We start from the raw sequence: 16,824 nt of genomic DNA, 5'->3' as shown, positions 1-16,824 counted from the left end.
AATCTGACATGACGAATTGTAAATTAAAATGTTTGAAACTGCCATAAAGTTATTTGCCATAATATTAAAAAAGAAAAAGGAATCGTTCATCATTGAAATTCGAAAAATTTACACCGTTTATAAAACGGTCACACTGACTATTTGGTATTTTCTTGAAGTCAAGTTTCAACTCACAAGTCCGCCATTTGCAAAAAGATACAGCTGTGTTTTAAATTTAAAAGACCATATTAATATATGCATTGCTGCATTTTATTTATAAGCTTAGCTTTTAGTTACAATTATTTAAGCTCAACAATTTGAGAATGGCTGAAACAGTAGAGGAAAAGGTAAGAAACTATTAAAATAACGATTGCCAAATCCTCAGTATTTTTAACATAGTTCAGTTCCATTGTTTCAACCTCGTTCGTTACTTCATTAAATCATTAATTTCCTTTATAAATAATACTCTGTTGTACATTTTAAAATCAATTTCCGAACATGTGGAAAAAAATTTAGGCTTCGTAATAGTCATGCTTCTCTTTTGTGTCCTACCTACTTTGTTTTACGGAGAATCCATTTTCATTAAAATAAAATATTATTTCGTAACGGTTTCTGATAACCATTAAATAAAAACTTGTAAATCGAATTTATAAATCATGTGTTAATTTAATAGGAAAAAATAGCATAACTATAATATATATTTTTATTTTCTCTGTAGTAGGTACACGATATTCATTAAATGTGTTTTTTTTTAAATACCTAATACATCTTAAGATAATTTTATCTAAAACATTGAAAATGTATTACAGCCCGAGTCAGTTTTAAATCTAGAAGATCTACTTCAATGTCCAGTTTGCTATGAAATACCTTCTGGTCAAATATTCCAATGCAATGAGGGTCACCATGTGTGTGGCAGGTGTAAGATGCGTCTGGATGTTTGCCCTGTGTGCAGAGCCTTTTTTTTTGGCACACGAAACTATGCTATGGAAGAACTTATAGCTAACTTCAAGAGAGTTAAACAACTTGTAAGTATAATATAGGATTATTTATATACTATAGGTGGAGTAAGTATTATGTCCAAGCTGATAAATTGAATGTGTCATGTGTCTTACTGAGTTTAAGCTAAGCACTAATTATGACCCCTGTATGTCTAAAATCTGAATCGGATTGAGAATATTCAAAGGAATCTAAATTTTAATTTGTTAATACAGTTAAATCATTTCAAAAAGAATTATAATTGTATATATAACTCTCTGAAATTATCCAAAGGAATTTAGCTGAAATATGTAATAAAAGTAGATAGTGTCTTTTGAAAATATTTATTTTGTTAATTATTGACATCTTTTTCATTATATAATCATTTTATTTTATTTATTTATTTATGAAATTATCATATTATTACTTGCCTTATATTCCTATCCTTTAATTTCCTCCTATTCCTATATATTGCTAATGTAACTTATCTAAATTAATTTTTCTTTATATTCTTTATCTAATTAGTTTATACTATTAGTATAAGTTTCTATGAAATTAATTTAAAAAAAATGCATGCCAATTTTGCTATTGTTGTGTGTTGTATGTGATTTGTATTTTGGCAAATATGTATATGATATATTTGATTATAAAGGTTAAGAAAATTGAGAAAGACATACTGTTTTAATTGAGAAAGTTGTGAATACACCATGAATAATTCAGCCATCATAGTAGCTCGACTGTTGCAATCCTTTGTCAATGAATAATTTTAATTTGTGATACAATATCTAAGTGTGTGTTACTTGCATTGTGTGTAGACTACAGGAGTAATGGTCTGTCATTCTGGGCAATTCTAATATCAATATAATTATAGGTATAATTTTGAATTATGTATTATTTAGAGTGTGCCAGAAGAGAACTATTATGAGATTAAATATTATGTTAACAACACCATTATATTATCATAGTTTAACAGTAATTATCTTGATACTTAATTTGAAAAATGTTTAATGTTAAATATTATTAATAATACTAACAATTTGGCATAAAGAAACAAAAGAGTACTTAATTTAATCCAATAACACTGATTGACTTTTCTGAATATGGGCTGCTTTAATTATCTGTGTATACTATCTATGCTAATTGTTTGTCTAGAAATCAAGCACGAAAACCTCTGAATCGTCACAAAGCAGTTCACCAACTGCTGCAATTATTGAAACATCTGACGCAGAAGTTGTAATACAATCACCAGCACTGGAAGATCAAGAAAGTAGTGACACTTCTTCTACGGTATGTTTATATCTGTGACATTTCAATAAAGTAATTTAGAAATTTGTAGAGAACATGAAGTTTTAAATCAGGTCAGGTATTTAGGGGTTAATAATTACTGTTGTTCCCATTTGAAATAAGCAATTATAGACTGTTTAACTTAAAAAAAGCTTGTAAGAAAACAGTTCTTATCATCAAAATATTAAATTTTTTTCCATTATTTATACAGAATAGATTGGCTCCGCCACTATCCTGTCGGGGTCTTTTTCGTTGCCTTTGCTGCAAGGAAGGCAGTGTGCAACGTCTACCACTAGCCAGACTTCTGAACCATTTACGGTACTTCCACCGTTCTGATCTCATTGAGGTATGTTGATAAGTGTCTAATATATAATATTCAGATAATTGTCAAATATCATTTGCGAAAGGTTTCGTGTGAAATGTTGTAATGATTTTTGACAGTACATAATGAAGATAAAAATGCTTTTATAATAAATCAAGTCCATTTATAGTTTAAACTCCACATTTAGGTTGGTTTATTCAAGTATATTGGTGGATTTCTTTTTGTGGATATAAAAGTTAACAGAATAATACAACGGAAATACTAACCACGCCTCAATCATATTAACATTATTTATACTATTTGTGAGACCATACTGTAATGTAAATTATCTACTTTATACACAATAAAGAACATTAAGTTAAATTATTTCCAATCAATTTATAGCAATTTATATATATACTATATATATATTTTATAATTTAAATAGGGCCGTACAGAAAATGCAGAGTATGTGCAAGCTTGGCAGTTTCCAACAAGCCCAGGTAGAATAGTGACAGCAGTTCGAGTTGTTGAAATGGGAATTTTCTTCCTAGTCATTGAAATTGTTGGTAAGTACAGTAAACAAAATAGGTAAATTTGCAGCTTAATTTTATTTTTTAACCTTCCTCCATTTGTCTTCTGTGTAATTATTTTAATATATCAACTGCCCAGAAGTTAGGTCCCATTAAAATTTTAGAATTTTTAAAATTTTGTACTCTACTTTTTTTTTTTTTTTTAAAGAAGGCCATGTATTGCATGCTTGGATGACAATGGCAGCCTCTTCCTGGGTCGCTAACGGCTTCAACTACTCACTTACAATTTCTGGAAATGACCGGGAAGCAATTTTCACTGATTACGTAAGTAACTTTGATTTTACTTAAACAATAATTTGCTGATATTTAAATAGGTTTATTTGTCTATTTGATTCAAAAATAGTTTTTGTACTCTGGCTTTAAAATTCCATTAATTTGACCTTTTTTGAAAACCTTTATTCCATCAAGGAATTGAGAATCCAAAGGGACTGTCCTATGTAATTTGCAATAAACATTCCTAGAAATGATATTGAAATAGGGTACAAACACAAAGAACATTGAAGTTAGGATATATAGTAGAAGTTTTGGGGTACCAGTGCAGTAACAGAAATTAGAAACCCAAAAAAAAAAAGTCTTATAATACTAACTATAGGTATTTATTAAAGAAATAACAATTTATTATTTCACAGGTCTGGTCAGTAAAATCTTGCGAGGGTACACTGAAAAAACAGAAACACACACTCAGTATAACTGGAACACATGCATCTGCAATGCTTTCATCGAGTACCATGAGTGGGAAACTATCCCTCCGTCGACTGGCATTTGATGAACTGCCAAACACCACTCAGCCCCGGAGAATAATCAGAGTTGCCCGTCGAGGAAACCGAACTGATTCATATAACCTTGAACCATTTCTGGATAATCTGCAAAGTGATGTTCATTGGCTAACCCAAGCCTTTGCCACTTTAAGGCGTACAGCTAGTGTCTGGTCTGAAGACAGTAATGCAAACCAAGAGGAGGAAGTGGAAGTAGAAAGTGAAGAGATGGAATTAAATGAAAATGAAACTCAGCCGTTATCTAGAAGTGCAAGGAGGCGGATGAGGCGACGGTTAAGGGCAGCCTTGGGTACCTCACAAACTTCAAACGAGTATTATACGAGCAACAACAGAGAAAATGGCAGCACAGTCAGTCTATCAACTGGTCGTACAAGCCCAATCATATCCACCCGAGGTGCCAGTCCCAGTGCTAGATCGAGTGCCATTGCTAGTAGACCAACCAATGCTAATACTTCAGGTACTTCTGGGGCTGGTGTTGCCAATTCTCGCACACCTTCAAGCCCCATTGTAGTGCAAACAGGTATTGCCATCGTCCAAGATGCACCAGCCTCCCAACCGTCTGCATCAAACGGCCAACCTCAGGCTAATAGACGAAGAAGGAAACCGCGACACCGTAGATAAATTTGTTATAGTTGGTAACTTTGAAACTCAGTATAAATTGTTTACGGGTCTAGTACATACATTATTTTAGCTTGGTATTTTAAGTGCTTTACAGCAAGCATCATTGTTGGCATTGTTATAACTTCCTATCTTTTCATCTCTTGCTGGGGGCTCTCAAAATCCATGCCTAACAACAAATCTCTATTTCTTACTCTGTCTTCTCCCGCTCTTTTCAAAACTCAGGGTACGGATTGGCTAATGTGAAATGAAAGTTATTAGCAAAGCGTAACCTTAGTTTTTGATGTCTCTTCGGTTTCAAAGTTATCATGAATATTAAGTTTGACAAACCTCTGGGAATTATTGTATATATTTTCTGACAATGCAATAGCAAAAAATGTGATATTGAGCAAACGCTTCTAGTACCGACCCAGAGTGATCGATTATACAAATAAGTATATGTTATTAAAGAATTTAGATTAAATTAATGTGCGAATGTTGAATTAATAGTCTTAACTTAAAAATATTTTTTTAAGTTTTAGAAAGTATATGAAATCTCTCCAACATCTGAATCTTAAAATGCCCAGTGGGGCAAGCGATAATTATGGAGATGTTGCTTGGTTATTTAATAAACCCTCGTGTAGTTTAGTTACAATGATGTGACAAAAGCTAATTATGATAATTACAAAAAGTAAGAAAAATAATGACTTTTATTATCTTCACTAGGTGCATGTAGTCAGCATGTGTATTTTGTTACATTAACAACTTATGATGCAAAATTAAAAATATATTGTTAAATGAAACTAATGTTTTTTTTTATGGGAAAGATATTAGCGATACCGTGGAGTTAATAAATCGTGGTCCATATGTATGTCTAAATATTGGAGTATTTGGAACCATTCGACTTGCAATTCCATTTAAAACGTGAACCACAAGTTGAATGTATAATCTTGGTGACTATAGCGTAGAAATCCTTCCAGTAGTAGCTGATTATGCAGGAGTCTCGGGGGACCTTGATTGGAACACCTCCAAGTGATTTTTGCTGCCGGAAATGCGTCTAAGTATTAAAAAAAAAAAGTTTGTACTTTTTCTACTTTTCTATATTCCATGTAAGTTCATGAAATTGTCCTTTAATTTGAAAAATATATTATGTAACTTGTAAGTTACTTGTTTGTTGTAAACTTTATACCATTTAATATTGCTTATAATCACTAAGGAAAATGATAATACATTTTATTTGTATATTTCAGATGAGAAAGCAGTCACTAATGAACATAATTAGAAGTTCTTAATATATTTTATTGTAATTATGTTAAAATCTTATGATATATGTAATATTGATTTAAATTTATCAAATAAAGTGGATTTATGAACTTTAGAAATATAAAATCTAGTGAACAATACTAAGTAATGGTAAGCAGATATTTTCTTTAATTATTTATTACTAAGTTAATATACTAGAGAAGTTTATTATAATATTGTTAATGAATGAGAAGTTTCAAGTCCCTTGGGAATCACTGACATTGTTTGGTTATTAAACACTTTAATTGACAATAAGCAGCAAAGTGACAAATTAAGTATATTTTTAAGTATAGAATAAAGTCTAGAGTTTTAATATTAAATTTACCTATTGTATAAACCTTGGAGCGATCTTACGGGTTAGTTTGTCAGTTTTCTATTTGATCGAAGTACTAACTAAAATATTTTCTTTTCAGAAAAAGAGAAGCTAATAAGACAACTAAAAGTATTAATAGAAACCACTAATGGACAAGTTTTAAAAGTCTCATCTTTTTATAAATTTAAGTGTTATATTATGTACCTGAAAATGAATTTGATAATGGGGGATGGAGCATTTTATGAATAATGTAAAAAAATAAGAGTGGAGTAAGAAATAATAGTTGGTTAAGTAATACCTCAAGAACAGGAAACAGTAACTGAAACTGTACTTCCATATTTAATCTTAATAAGTTCAGCAGTTTGAATGTTAATGAGATATTTATTATAAACAAACTGCATTTATTAATAGGTCAATTACCAAAAATAAAACTGTCAAATACATAACATACTATTTTTATTCATTTCTTACTTAAACAGATTTTGAATTTACATATTTACTTGTAGAAAATCACTGATATAAACAAAAGTTAATTGACATAAATATTAACTTAAAATCAGCATCAAACTTAAATTTATATCTCAAATGTTGGAGCACCAATATCGAATCAAAAGTTGATAAAGGGTTGTAATTCATACCAGACTAGGTTTCATTTTTTATTAATCCTTCTTTTCATTTCATTGAGTACCACTTGCTGTTTTTCAATTCTCACTTTTTAAAAGTATAAATATATTATATTGATTGTTTATTATATATTTATAGTATTAATGACTCTAACTTAAAATGAAATTGTTTGTTGGACATAAACAGAGATAATTCCAACTAGTAAGTAGCAAATCACTAATAAAATCTACACATATATAAATCTGCTTTCAAATTGACAATAAAAATGTTCAAGCACAAACACCATACCTAATTAAATTTATCAACTGCTAATCAATCTTTTCACTCTTTATTTATCAATCCGCAGTACTATTTCTATTGTTTCTTCAAAGCGGTAACAAAATATGCTGCTTCTTCATTTTGCAGATTAGAGGTCAAATGCTAAAAATATCAAAGTATGAGTAGGTTCTACTAATTATTATATATCGCGATTATGCAATTTCAAAATATTCTATTTATTTTTAGCTTTAAATTTCTGAGAGAACATGAAACAAACAATAATTAATTTTAACATGCAATTAAAACATATTATGCCAATTTGCACCTTCCGCTAAATCGAAATTTGTTCCGACTTTGCTCACATTCTTAAATTAATAATTATTAATATTAAAAATAAGACGTTTATTATTATTAAAAGTGTTTACAAACGTCACATCACAAAACGAACGTATTGTACTCATTTAGCGCAAAATAAATTTATGGTAATATTTTTACCTTGTAAATAATAAGAAACTAAAATAAATCTAATGGCACTTTATTCCTTAAATTAAACACCGCACCATTACAATATTTATTTATTGCTTAATAGTACACAAACATGACAATTTATATAACATTACATACCCCGCGCCAGCTGTCTACTCTCCATCCGTCGTCAGTCTGACCAAATCGTTAATAATAAAACTTTAGACGTTTCGCAAAATTAAACCTTGATTAATTGACTTAAGGTCCAGTTCCACATGCATCAATGTATTTGAGGAAAGAGACAAATGAATTAAAACCGTAACTATATTGCACGAAGGTTCATAATCCTTTTAAAAAACATCCGTCTTACGATTTGTCCTGACGCGAGTTGGACTCGCTCGGAGTTGTTCGGGTCTTGCGAGTAGCGAGCTAGCCGAGGGGCGCCAGCCCACCGCACCGCCCGCAGCCCGCGGCCCACCTCTGAACACACGCCGCGCGCACTCTCCGAGTCGGTTTGCAGATATTTTAGCTCGGGCTGACTCGCGATAACTCGAGTTGCCCATCGCTAATTTGTTAGTTTGTGTTGCACGCCCAGTCACAACGGAGACGGTATGATGTGTTTATTTATATAGTGTTTTGTAATTTTTAAGTGAAAACTTCTTTAGCGGCGTTGTACACTTTTTTTGGAATGGGTAAAAAATGTTAAACTCGCGTCAGGACACGTGACCTGATCGAAAATTCGTAAGACGGATGGAGAGTAGACAGCTGGCGCGGCGTATTTAATGTAATATAAATTGTCATGTTTGTAATCGTACGATAGCGCAATAAATAAATATTGTATTCTACCACATAAATTATAGTACTTTTATACTGATAATTAAAGCAATTCGTGCAAAATTTATTTCCTAACCATTCCAAAATATAAAAAATGCACAACGTAAATATTCAAGTTTTCACTTCTGCCGGCACTCCCGGAGTTAGGGATGTGAAAAAATAATCGATTAAAATCGATTTTTTTAGAAGTGAAAATCAATTTTTGTACGCCATTTTAATTTTGAAAATAACCTATTATTTTTATAATTAAAATGTCGAAATCAATCATAGTCAATTTTTCACCTGCCACCTCCCGACATTATCTTTTCTTTTATAACCCGGACCTCGAACTATTAGGGATATTCGATATATACATTGCGATACATTGAATAGATCCGACGTTTTGAAGATGACGTATTGATCTCGATGCATTGATGTTTTTTTATAAAATATCAGAAGGATGATTAAACCTAATTTCACAAAAACTCAAGTTTGAATTGAACGCTATAATTTAAAAGTAACAAATTTATTCTGCAACTAAAGGTTACATACAATAAAAAAGGCAACAAAAATACTGCAATGTGCTACTGAAAAGGCATACACTCAGCATCTATCAAATTTCACCTAAAATCTATCAATACGAGATTAGATTAATTTCAATTTTGATTAAATTATTCATTTATTAACTTTAATTTATGTTTATAATTTCTACAGTTTATTTTTAATGAATAAAACCATGATAAAATAAAATATTTTGTTTAAGGTGTTTATTTTGAAATTAATTTCAAAATCGATTAATAAATTAAATGATTATTTTTTAAGAAACATCGATTATTTATTAATCGATTTTTCTTGCTAAAAAAAAAAGAATCGTTTAATAAAAAATCGATTTTTTATGCAGATTGTCACATCCCTACGGCCGGAGTGCAACCCGTCGTTTTTTTTTCTTATTACTTTGTCCATGTGACATTTCCGTATAATAATGGGTTGTCATGACTAAGTGCATTTCTGAGTATATTTCAATGTACTTTCCATAGATGGCAATTATCTTAGTATTTCTGTTCTAGTTTTTACTACTCGACTCTAGATGGCGCTCTATGCGCGCTATATGTTAACTGTCAGTATGATGCATAAGCTCGACAAACGTCACGTGTGACAATGTACAATTGAATAAAATCAAAGATCTCCGTTTTAAGGTTACTAATTCACGTGTATTTAAAAATAATAATTTATTAACCAAGATTTGTCCGAGTTGTTTAGTTGGGGGATTAGACTGTCAAGCATTTTAAAGAATTTCTCTTTTGCAACATCTTTCGGTTTTCTCGTATCTATAATATAATATTATAGAATGTCCATCACTATAATATAGTATAAAACAAAGTCGCTTTCTCTGTCCCTATGTATGTTTAAATCTTTAAACGCAACGGATTTTGACGGAGAAAAGAAAAAGCGTAAAGAAAACGATGAATGGATTATAATATGCAAGGGATAAATCGTATTCGCGCGCACCGCTTCCACCTTTGGAATACATTATTTATAGATAATTTTATGATTTACATTTTTGTCTGTATGTGTGTACTTTTATGATAAAACTTACCGTTTCGCTGAAAATTGTGAAAAACTGATTTTTTTTACCTTAGACCTTGAATAAATTTTCCATACAGGGGAAAGATGGGGAACTTTCGAATTTTATTTTTAATCATATTTTTAACAACCTTACTGATTTTCAGCTTGATGGGAATTTATTTACCTTCGCTCTCATTTCTAGGTCTAGATTGATCGGACTATTAGGCTATGTTCACATGTAACGCGCGTTAACGCGCGTCAACGCGCGATCTGATTTGAAGAGCGTTCAGATGATGAGCGCTAAAGCCGCTAACGCGCGTTGCGAGAGTGCTCGTCGGTCTAGTTCGGTAGAACGTAGAAAATGGACGTGGAAGAGGCTATTATTTTGTGGTTATATTATAAAGAAACATATAGAAAAAGAAAACATACACATTGGGTTCATCCAATTTTGAAAAAAAATACAAATTATATTATATTTTTTATACAAATTTGCTATATTCCAACTTGCTGACCTTTTTTCTACTTCATCGATTAGTAAGTCGATGTCAATATTTTCAATTTCACTCATTTTAAATGCGAGAACAAAATGTAATTACGAAAATTAACAAATTTACATGCGATCGCGATGAAAGCGCGCGCTCATGTGAACGGTTGTATGAAAATACCACAATATCTAGTCGCGCGATTTGAAAACGCGCGTCAAGTTTTTGCCATCTGAACATAGCCTTAAAGATAGAGCTATTCCGTTGACAGCTGAGTATAGCAGTCTGCCGCAGTAGTTTAGTACCAATTCGGGGAATTTTAATAACAATTTAATCGAGTGTTCGGTCTTCTATCCGCCTTATTTTATTCTAAATATTTAATATAAACAATATATTGTCTACACAGAAACGATTAATTTTAACCTTAAATAAACATGCGTAAACCTGGGTCTATATATCGACGTAGGAAAGCATATTTGCTGTAAGTAGACAAAACCGCATCGAATGTCCCGGGTCCTGTGTCTCTGCGATGAAAAAAAAAATTCATACGCGGTTGAAAACGCCCGTACTTATATTTTTTTTGCAAGATTAAATGCTGTATGTAGACCAAAATCCAGTCATTATAGACAATTTGTGCTTACAGCAAAAGAAAAACTGATTTTTTTTCTTTACAAATACTTACTTCTTCCCATTTAAAAACATAACGCTACTTACAGCATTTCTGCGGTTTGTGATTTTTACATTCGTTTACTTACAGCAAGTTTAGGGAACGTACAGTTTTAGTTTTTTTTTACCATTTACGACATTTTATTTCAACCAAACATTACACATTCTAGACACATAACATTCTAGATCTAATCATAATTATAAACTAATCTAACATCTTGAATTGCAATTGAAAGTACCCATATACATAAATTTACTGCATACAGCATATTTACCGCCTGTAAATTGATAATATTTCCGCGCGTACATTTTTCTTCCTTAGTTACAGCGTTTTAAAGGTTTGTGATTTAAAAAACTGTATGCTGTAACTATCCAAACACGTACTTATAGTAACTTTGGATAAAAAGTTTACATTGCAAATGGTGACTGGCAGTTAAATAAATATATGTTTCAAAAATGGTAGCAATATCATGGATAGGTTCGACACTATTAATTTTTTTCCGAAATTAATTAAGTTTTTTGGCTCTGGTGAACAATTGCAATATGTCTACTTACAGCAAATATGCTTTCCTACGTCGATATATATGAGGGCATATTTAGAATTTTTGAAGTTATACTTCTTTAGGCGCGTTATGAAAAATTGATGTGAGTGAAATTTTACGATGCGCGCGCACCGTGACACAAAATTAACAGAATGAAGTTGCCCACAGAAGATACTACGGCATTGGACATAATTTAAAAACAACATTCGAATAATAATAGAATTTATGTTACTGAAAGAGAATAATAATAAATATTAATTTATTTAATTTTTCAAATGTAAACTATAATGACTCCTGTATTGACTATAATGACTCCTTTTCCAGTCTTTGATTATTTAATTGTAATTAATTATCATAAATATTTTTAATAATGCCAAAAAAGTTCTGATAAGGTGGGAGCTTGTAGTTTATTGTTTATCAGAATGCCAAATCATAAAATGACTGCTTCACGACTGATTTGAGAGCGACCGCCGATGCGAAAACCGCTGTGTGAGTTCGAAAAGTGAGTTACAGAATCGCAGGGCAGATTGAAAATTCCTAAGACGGATGGAGAGTAGACAGCTGGCGCGGCGTAGGAGAGGAAGTATCCCCCTCTCTTTCTACGGCGCGGCGAAAATGTATGCCTGCGCCTGCTGTTTCGTTTAGGCGGCGCAGGGCGCTTGCGCGAATGTTCGTGTGTCTTTATGTTACAGCGTGCCACGCGCATTCATGGATGGTGACAGCTGATGGCTCGACCGTCTGGGTAGTGGCCACACTGCTGTTCGTAAAATTCGTGTTTATAAAGTGTTTAAAATATGGAAATTGAACAAAGTGCATATATTAATGAAAAAAGTGACGAAGAAATAGCGAAAGAAAATGAGTGAGTACTTTATAAATATACTAGATGAAAATTTAATTAATTTTAATTTTTTTAATTAATATAATTTTATTTTATTATTCAGGTTAGGTAAGGTTTAATTAATTTTCATTTATTAATTAATATAATTTTATTATTAAGATTAGGTTTCGATCGAGTCTACCGTACTGCTTGACGAAATTATTAATATAGATGTAATATTTGTAATTGTTTATACTTTATAGCATTAACCTATATTTTCATAACATCACAATAAGCACATGTGCGTTGTAGGTTTACCAAATAAATAATTTCGAATGAAAATAAATGAAATAATATAAAAATAAATAATCTTCGTTTTTCAGAGGAAGAAAAGAAAAAAAAAGAGAACGAAATCGAGAATACCAAAGGGCATGGCGTCAGCGTAAAAAAGATTTGAAGAAAAAAGTTTTGACGGAAGAGAAAATAGAAGAAAAAAGAAAAAGACATCGTGAGAATCAAAGGGCATATTATCAACGTACAAAAGGTTTAAAGGATAATGACAAAAATGTAGCAGAATTGTGCCAAAAGAAATTGGATTATTTGCAAATGTAATTTAATTTCATATTTTAAATATTGTAATATATATTTATATATGTAAGTATCATTCATATTGTTATTATTTTATTTTTTCTTTGTTTTTTTCGCAGGAAAATAAAGAAATTGGACAGTAATGAAGACCAAGAGAATATTGTGCAATGCAGAGCTTCTCAAAATTTTGAGAATGTAAAGTTCGAACAAAATGAATTCATCACCCAACAACTTCGTATATGTGAAGAGAGTCACGAATGCATTACCCCCAAAGTCATTCTACACAGAACAACAGATATTCCAGGTGATGGTAATTGTCTTTTCCACTCACTCATACGTGTTCTGCAACTTCAAATTTCGACTTGTGATTTAAGAAGACAGTTACGTGATTTACCTTATTTTAACTCCTGCCACAATCCACAGGAAGCATATAAGATACTCTCAAGTAACAATGAATATGGAGACTTGGATTGTTTATACTTGTTTGCAAAAAATTACAATCAAAATATTTGTGTGCATTACCACTATTTCAACGTAAATTCAAAAAATGAAGACACTCGCTTCTGTCATTTTAAAGCAAACGATACACATAATTGGATTCATCTTGATCTTCGTGAGATGCACTTTACGCCTTACTTATCTGATGATGAAAAGAAGAAAGAAGATGAAAGAAATCAAAAGCAGAAAAACAAAGAATATTCTAAGCGGTATCGAGATAAAAAAAGAACATCAAAATTACTAACAGGCTCGTCCGCCAGAGTTGTGTTGGATGTACAACCAGTCATTAATACTTCACAAATTGCAGGCCCGTCCACCGGAGGTGTGCCATATGTTCCACCAGTTATCTGTAGTTCCCAAAATGCAGATTTATTGTCGAGAGATGTAACTTCAAGTCTATCAATACATTCTAACTACAATTCTATCGAAGATAAAGTGCGTCAAAGGCATTTTCGTTCTCAAGTTGTAGAATCATCTCCACCTTATATACATCTTCAAACATATTCTGCTTTTCAAGAAAATTCTTCTGCTCATCGACAATTTGAAAATGATTTTGTTGAAAATGAATTTGGTCATGCTTGTGACATTTGTGACAGACTGTGGTTTAGAAAAGATTTGAAATATTTGCTAAATAACGATGCAACTCCAAACATTGAATTTATAAGAACATTGCTCTCAAACATTGCTATACTGAAAATAAAAATATGTTCGACTTGCTTTACAGCCATTCAAAAGGAACGTATCCCACCACTATCAGCTTACAATGGATTCAAATATCCACCACTTCCAGACTGTCTTAAAGACTTTCCTTTGGACTTGGTAACTGAAAGACTAATATCGCCAAGGATTCCATTTATGCAAATTCGAAGGCTTCGGCACGTTTACGGTCAATATGGAATATACGGGCAGGTGATAAATGTTCCGATTGAAGTAAACACAATGGTGCATCAGTTACCAAGACAAGTGGAGGATGATCATGCTATAACAGTTCACATTAAAAGGAAAAAAGTTCACAAATCTAGCTACGTGTATGGTATAGTGACCAAGAGAAAAATAAAAGTGTGGTTACGATATTTAAAAGATACTCCTCTTTACAAGTCCTACGGTGTTTTAGTTGAAGATGGTTTTTTGAATGATAGAAGTTATGACGTTAAAGATGAAATCATCTTTGATGAAGATGGCGACAATGACATTTCAGAACAAATACCCATCGAGGAAAGTTTAATTGCACAGCAGCAAACATTGATGTGGAACGACGATATGTACTTGAGAATCGCTTCAGGCGAAGGTAGTTTTTTTATTTTTATTTTTGTTTCTTTAATTTATTGAACAAGAAGATAGATAATATATGTATATGATTTACTTTTGCTTTCATTTTTAGGTGATGTTCCAAGAAGTTTGCTGTTTGATGAACATGCTGAAGAATTATCGTTTCCACAAATATATTTGGGGCAATTCAGAGAATTTAGGGATGCGGTCACACCCTTCATGATGGCTACGAGTGAATTAAGGAGATCTGATAGACGTGGAGTAACCCCTCAACACTTGTTGTACATGGCTATGAAAATAATGAGAATTAGAATTAAGGACTCTCTTCATATTTCATTCAAGCATGTCGGCCAAGGTATTGCAATAACTAAAGAGCAAATACAATCTGATGATTATATTCACGGCTGCATTGAAACTAATTTGGCATTCCTTCGTTCTATTCCGAATTCAGCATACTATTGGGCAGAAAGGAAAAGAGATCTTTTTGCTATGATTCGTCAATACGGTAAGCCAACTATTTTCTTTAGCATAAGTGCTAATGAAATTGGATGGCCTAAATTATTACAATTGTTGCATAATTTAAAAAATAATGCGAAAATATCGGTTGAAGAGGCTGCAGATTTGCATTTTATTGAGAAAAGCACTCTTATTAATGAAGATGCCGTAACATGTGCTATATACTTCAATAAGTTAGTCGAAATTATTTTAAAAATATTACAATCAAAAAGGCACAGTCCTTTCAAAAAATACAGGATTTTGCATTACTTTAAAAGAATTGAATTTCATCGAAGTAGTCCACATGCGCATATTTTAGCTTGGTTAGATAATGCCCCAGAAGACGCCCTTAACACAGATTATAATGAAGCTATCGATCTTATCGATTTTCTGATATCAGTATCTGCTGCCGAGGCTTCTGGTGATATCCGATTACAAACTCATAAGCATACTTCTACTTGCTATAAAGCATCGAGACGACAACAAAAATGTAGATTTGATGCTCCGTTTATGCCAGTTAAGAAAACCATGATTCTGACGCCAATGCCAGATACAGAAAATGGTTACCAACAGTACAAGGCTAAATATAATTCAATCCAAAAAAACTTGGAAAATTACGAATACAATGGTTTTCAATCTTTCTATGATGAACATAATATTGCTTCAGATTACGAATATGTCAACATTATTCGAGCAGGAATTAATAGACCACAAGTTTTTCCAAAACGTGAACCATGTGAAAAGTGGAATAACCCATTTAATCCCTTCATATTCAACGTTGTCAGATCCAACACTGATTTCCAATTTATACCTGAAGAATATTCTTGTGCAGCTTACGTGGCGGAATATGTTAACAAAACTAACAGAGGTGTTAGCAATTTACAAAGACATATAATTGAAATAATGGATGAACATCCTGAGTTTAATTTATATGACATTACTAAAAATATTAGCATTAATCTTTTGAACCACACTGAAATGACGAGTCAAGAGGCTGCATGGTATTTATTGAGAGAACCATTGTCAAAAAGTTCAACTGTTATTGTCTATATACCAACCATTAGGCCAGTCGAAAGGCATAGAATAAAGAAGACAATGAAAGAGTTAAGTGAACTAGAAGATGATTCAACCGACATATGGAAGGAAAATTGGTTCGACAAGTATGAGAAAAGAACTGAAGATTTAGCAGGTGTTTCCCTTGCTCAATTTGTTGCTAATTATAAAAATAACAAGGGTGACTATGTACTCAGGGAAGAACCAAAAGTTATACGATATCGCAATTATGATATGGGTACAGACTACAATGAGTATCGGAGAGAAATGGTTACTTTGCACCTTCCGTTCCGTAATGAAGAATCGGAAATACTTGCAGAATCGCGATATCTTCAGTTATACGAAGAAAATGAGGCACTTATTCTAGATCGAAGAAAAGAGTTCGAATCAAATCTTGACATCGAAAAAACATTGGAAATCTGCAGGAAGCTAAGTCGTGAATATGTTTCCGATGATGGAGAGGAGATAAACGACGTCGTTGGTGGAATTCCTAATGAAAATCCATTTGCTGAATTATATCACAATCCAAACGCAGATTTAAATGATGATTTACGGCTTGGGTTGTTTG

General features: G+C 32.0%; 2 protein-coding genes and 1 long non-coding RNA gene across 3 annotated transcripts in view; all 3 read left to right on the top strand.

Moving 5' to 3' along the window:
- The first annotated feature begins 153 nt into the window (after positions 1–153).
- Positions 154–5,308, top strand: LOC125061833. The gene is made up of 7 exons (XM_047667451.1): positions 154–326; positions 789–1,004; positions 2,107–2,241; positions 2,450–2,584; positions 2,988–3,108; positions 3,281–3,396; positions 3,762–5,308. Exons 1-7 carry the CDS (start codon positions 303–305, stop codon positions 4,527–4,529), a joined length of 1,515 nt encoding a protein of 504 aa, XP_047523407.1. The 5' UTR covers positions 154–302; the 3' UTR covers positions 4,530–5,308.
- A 559-nt stretch (positions 5,309–5,867) lies between these two features.
- LOC125061883 lies at positions 5,868–6,256 on the top strand. The gene is made up of 2 exons (XR_007119099.1): positions 5,868–5,918; positions 6,221–6,256. It is a non-coding gene; the product is annotated as an uncharacterized LOC125061883 (long non-coding RNA).
- Positions 6,257–7,969: 1,713 nt separating this feature from the next.
- The window catches only part of LOC125061739, a 30,721-nt gene continuing 21,866 nt past the window's right edge, over positions 7,970–16,824 (top strand). Inside the window, exons 1-6 of the mRNA XM_047667318.1 lie at positions 7,970–8,076; positions 12,229–12,395; positions 12,737–12,961; positions 13,061–13,107; positions 13,144–14,727; positions 14,821–16,824. Coding sequence (XP_047523274.1) covers positions 12,331–12,395; positions 12,737–12,961; positions 13,061–13,107; positions 13,144–14,727; positions 14,821–16,824 — 3,925 coding nt within the window. The 5' untranslated portion in view covers positions 7,970–8,076; positions 12,229–12,330. The remainder of the gene's footprint in view (positions 8,077–12,228; positions 12,396–12,736; positions 12,962–13,060; positions 13,108–13,143; positions 14,728–14,820) is intronic.

The sequence above is a fragment of the Pieris napi genome, chromosome 24, assembly GCF_905475465.1.
Source record: "Pieris napi chromosome 24, ilPieNapi1.2, whole genome shotgun sequence".
Lineage (NCBI taxonomy): Eukaryota > Metazoa > Arthropoda > Insecta > Lepidoptera > Pieridae > Pieris > Pieris napi.
This window is presented reverse-complemented; position numbering and strand designations above follow the sequence as displayed.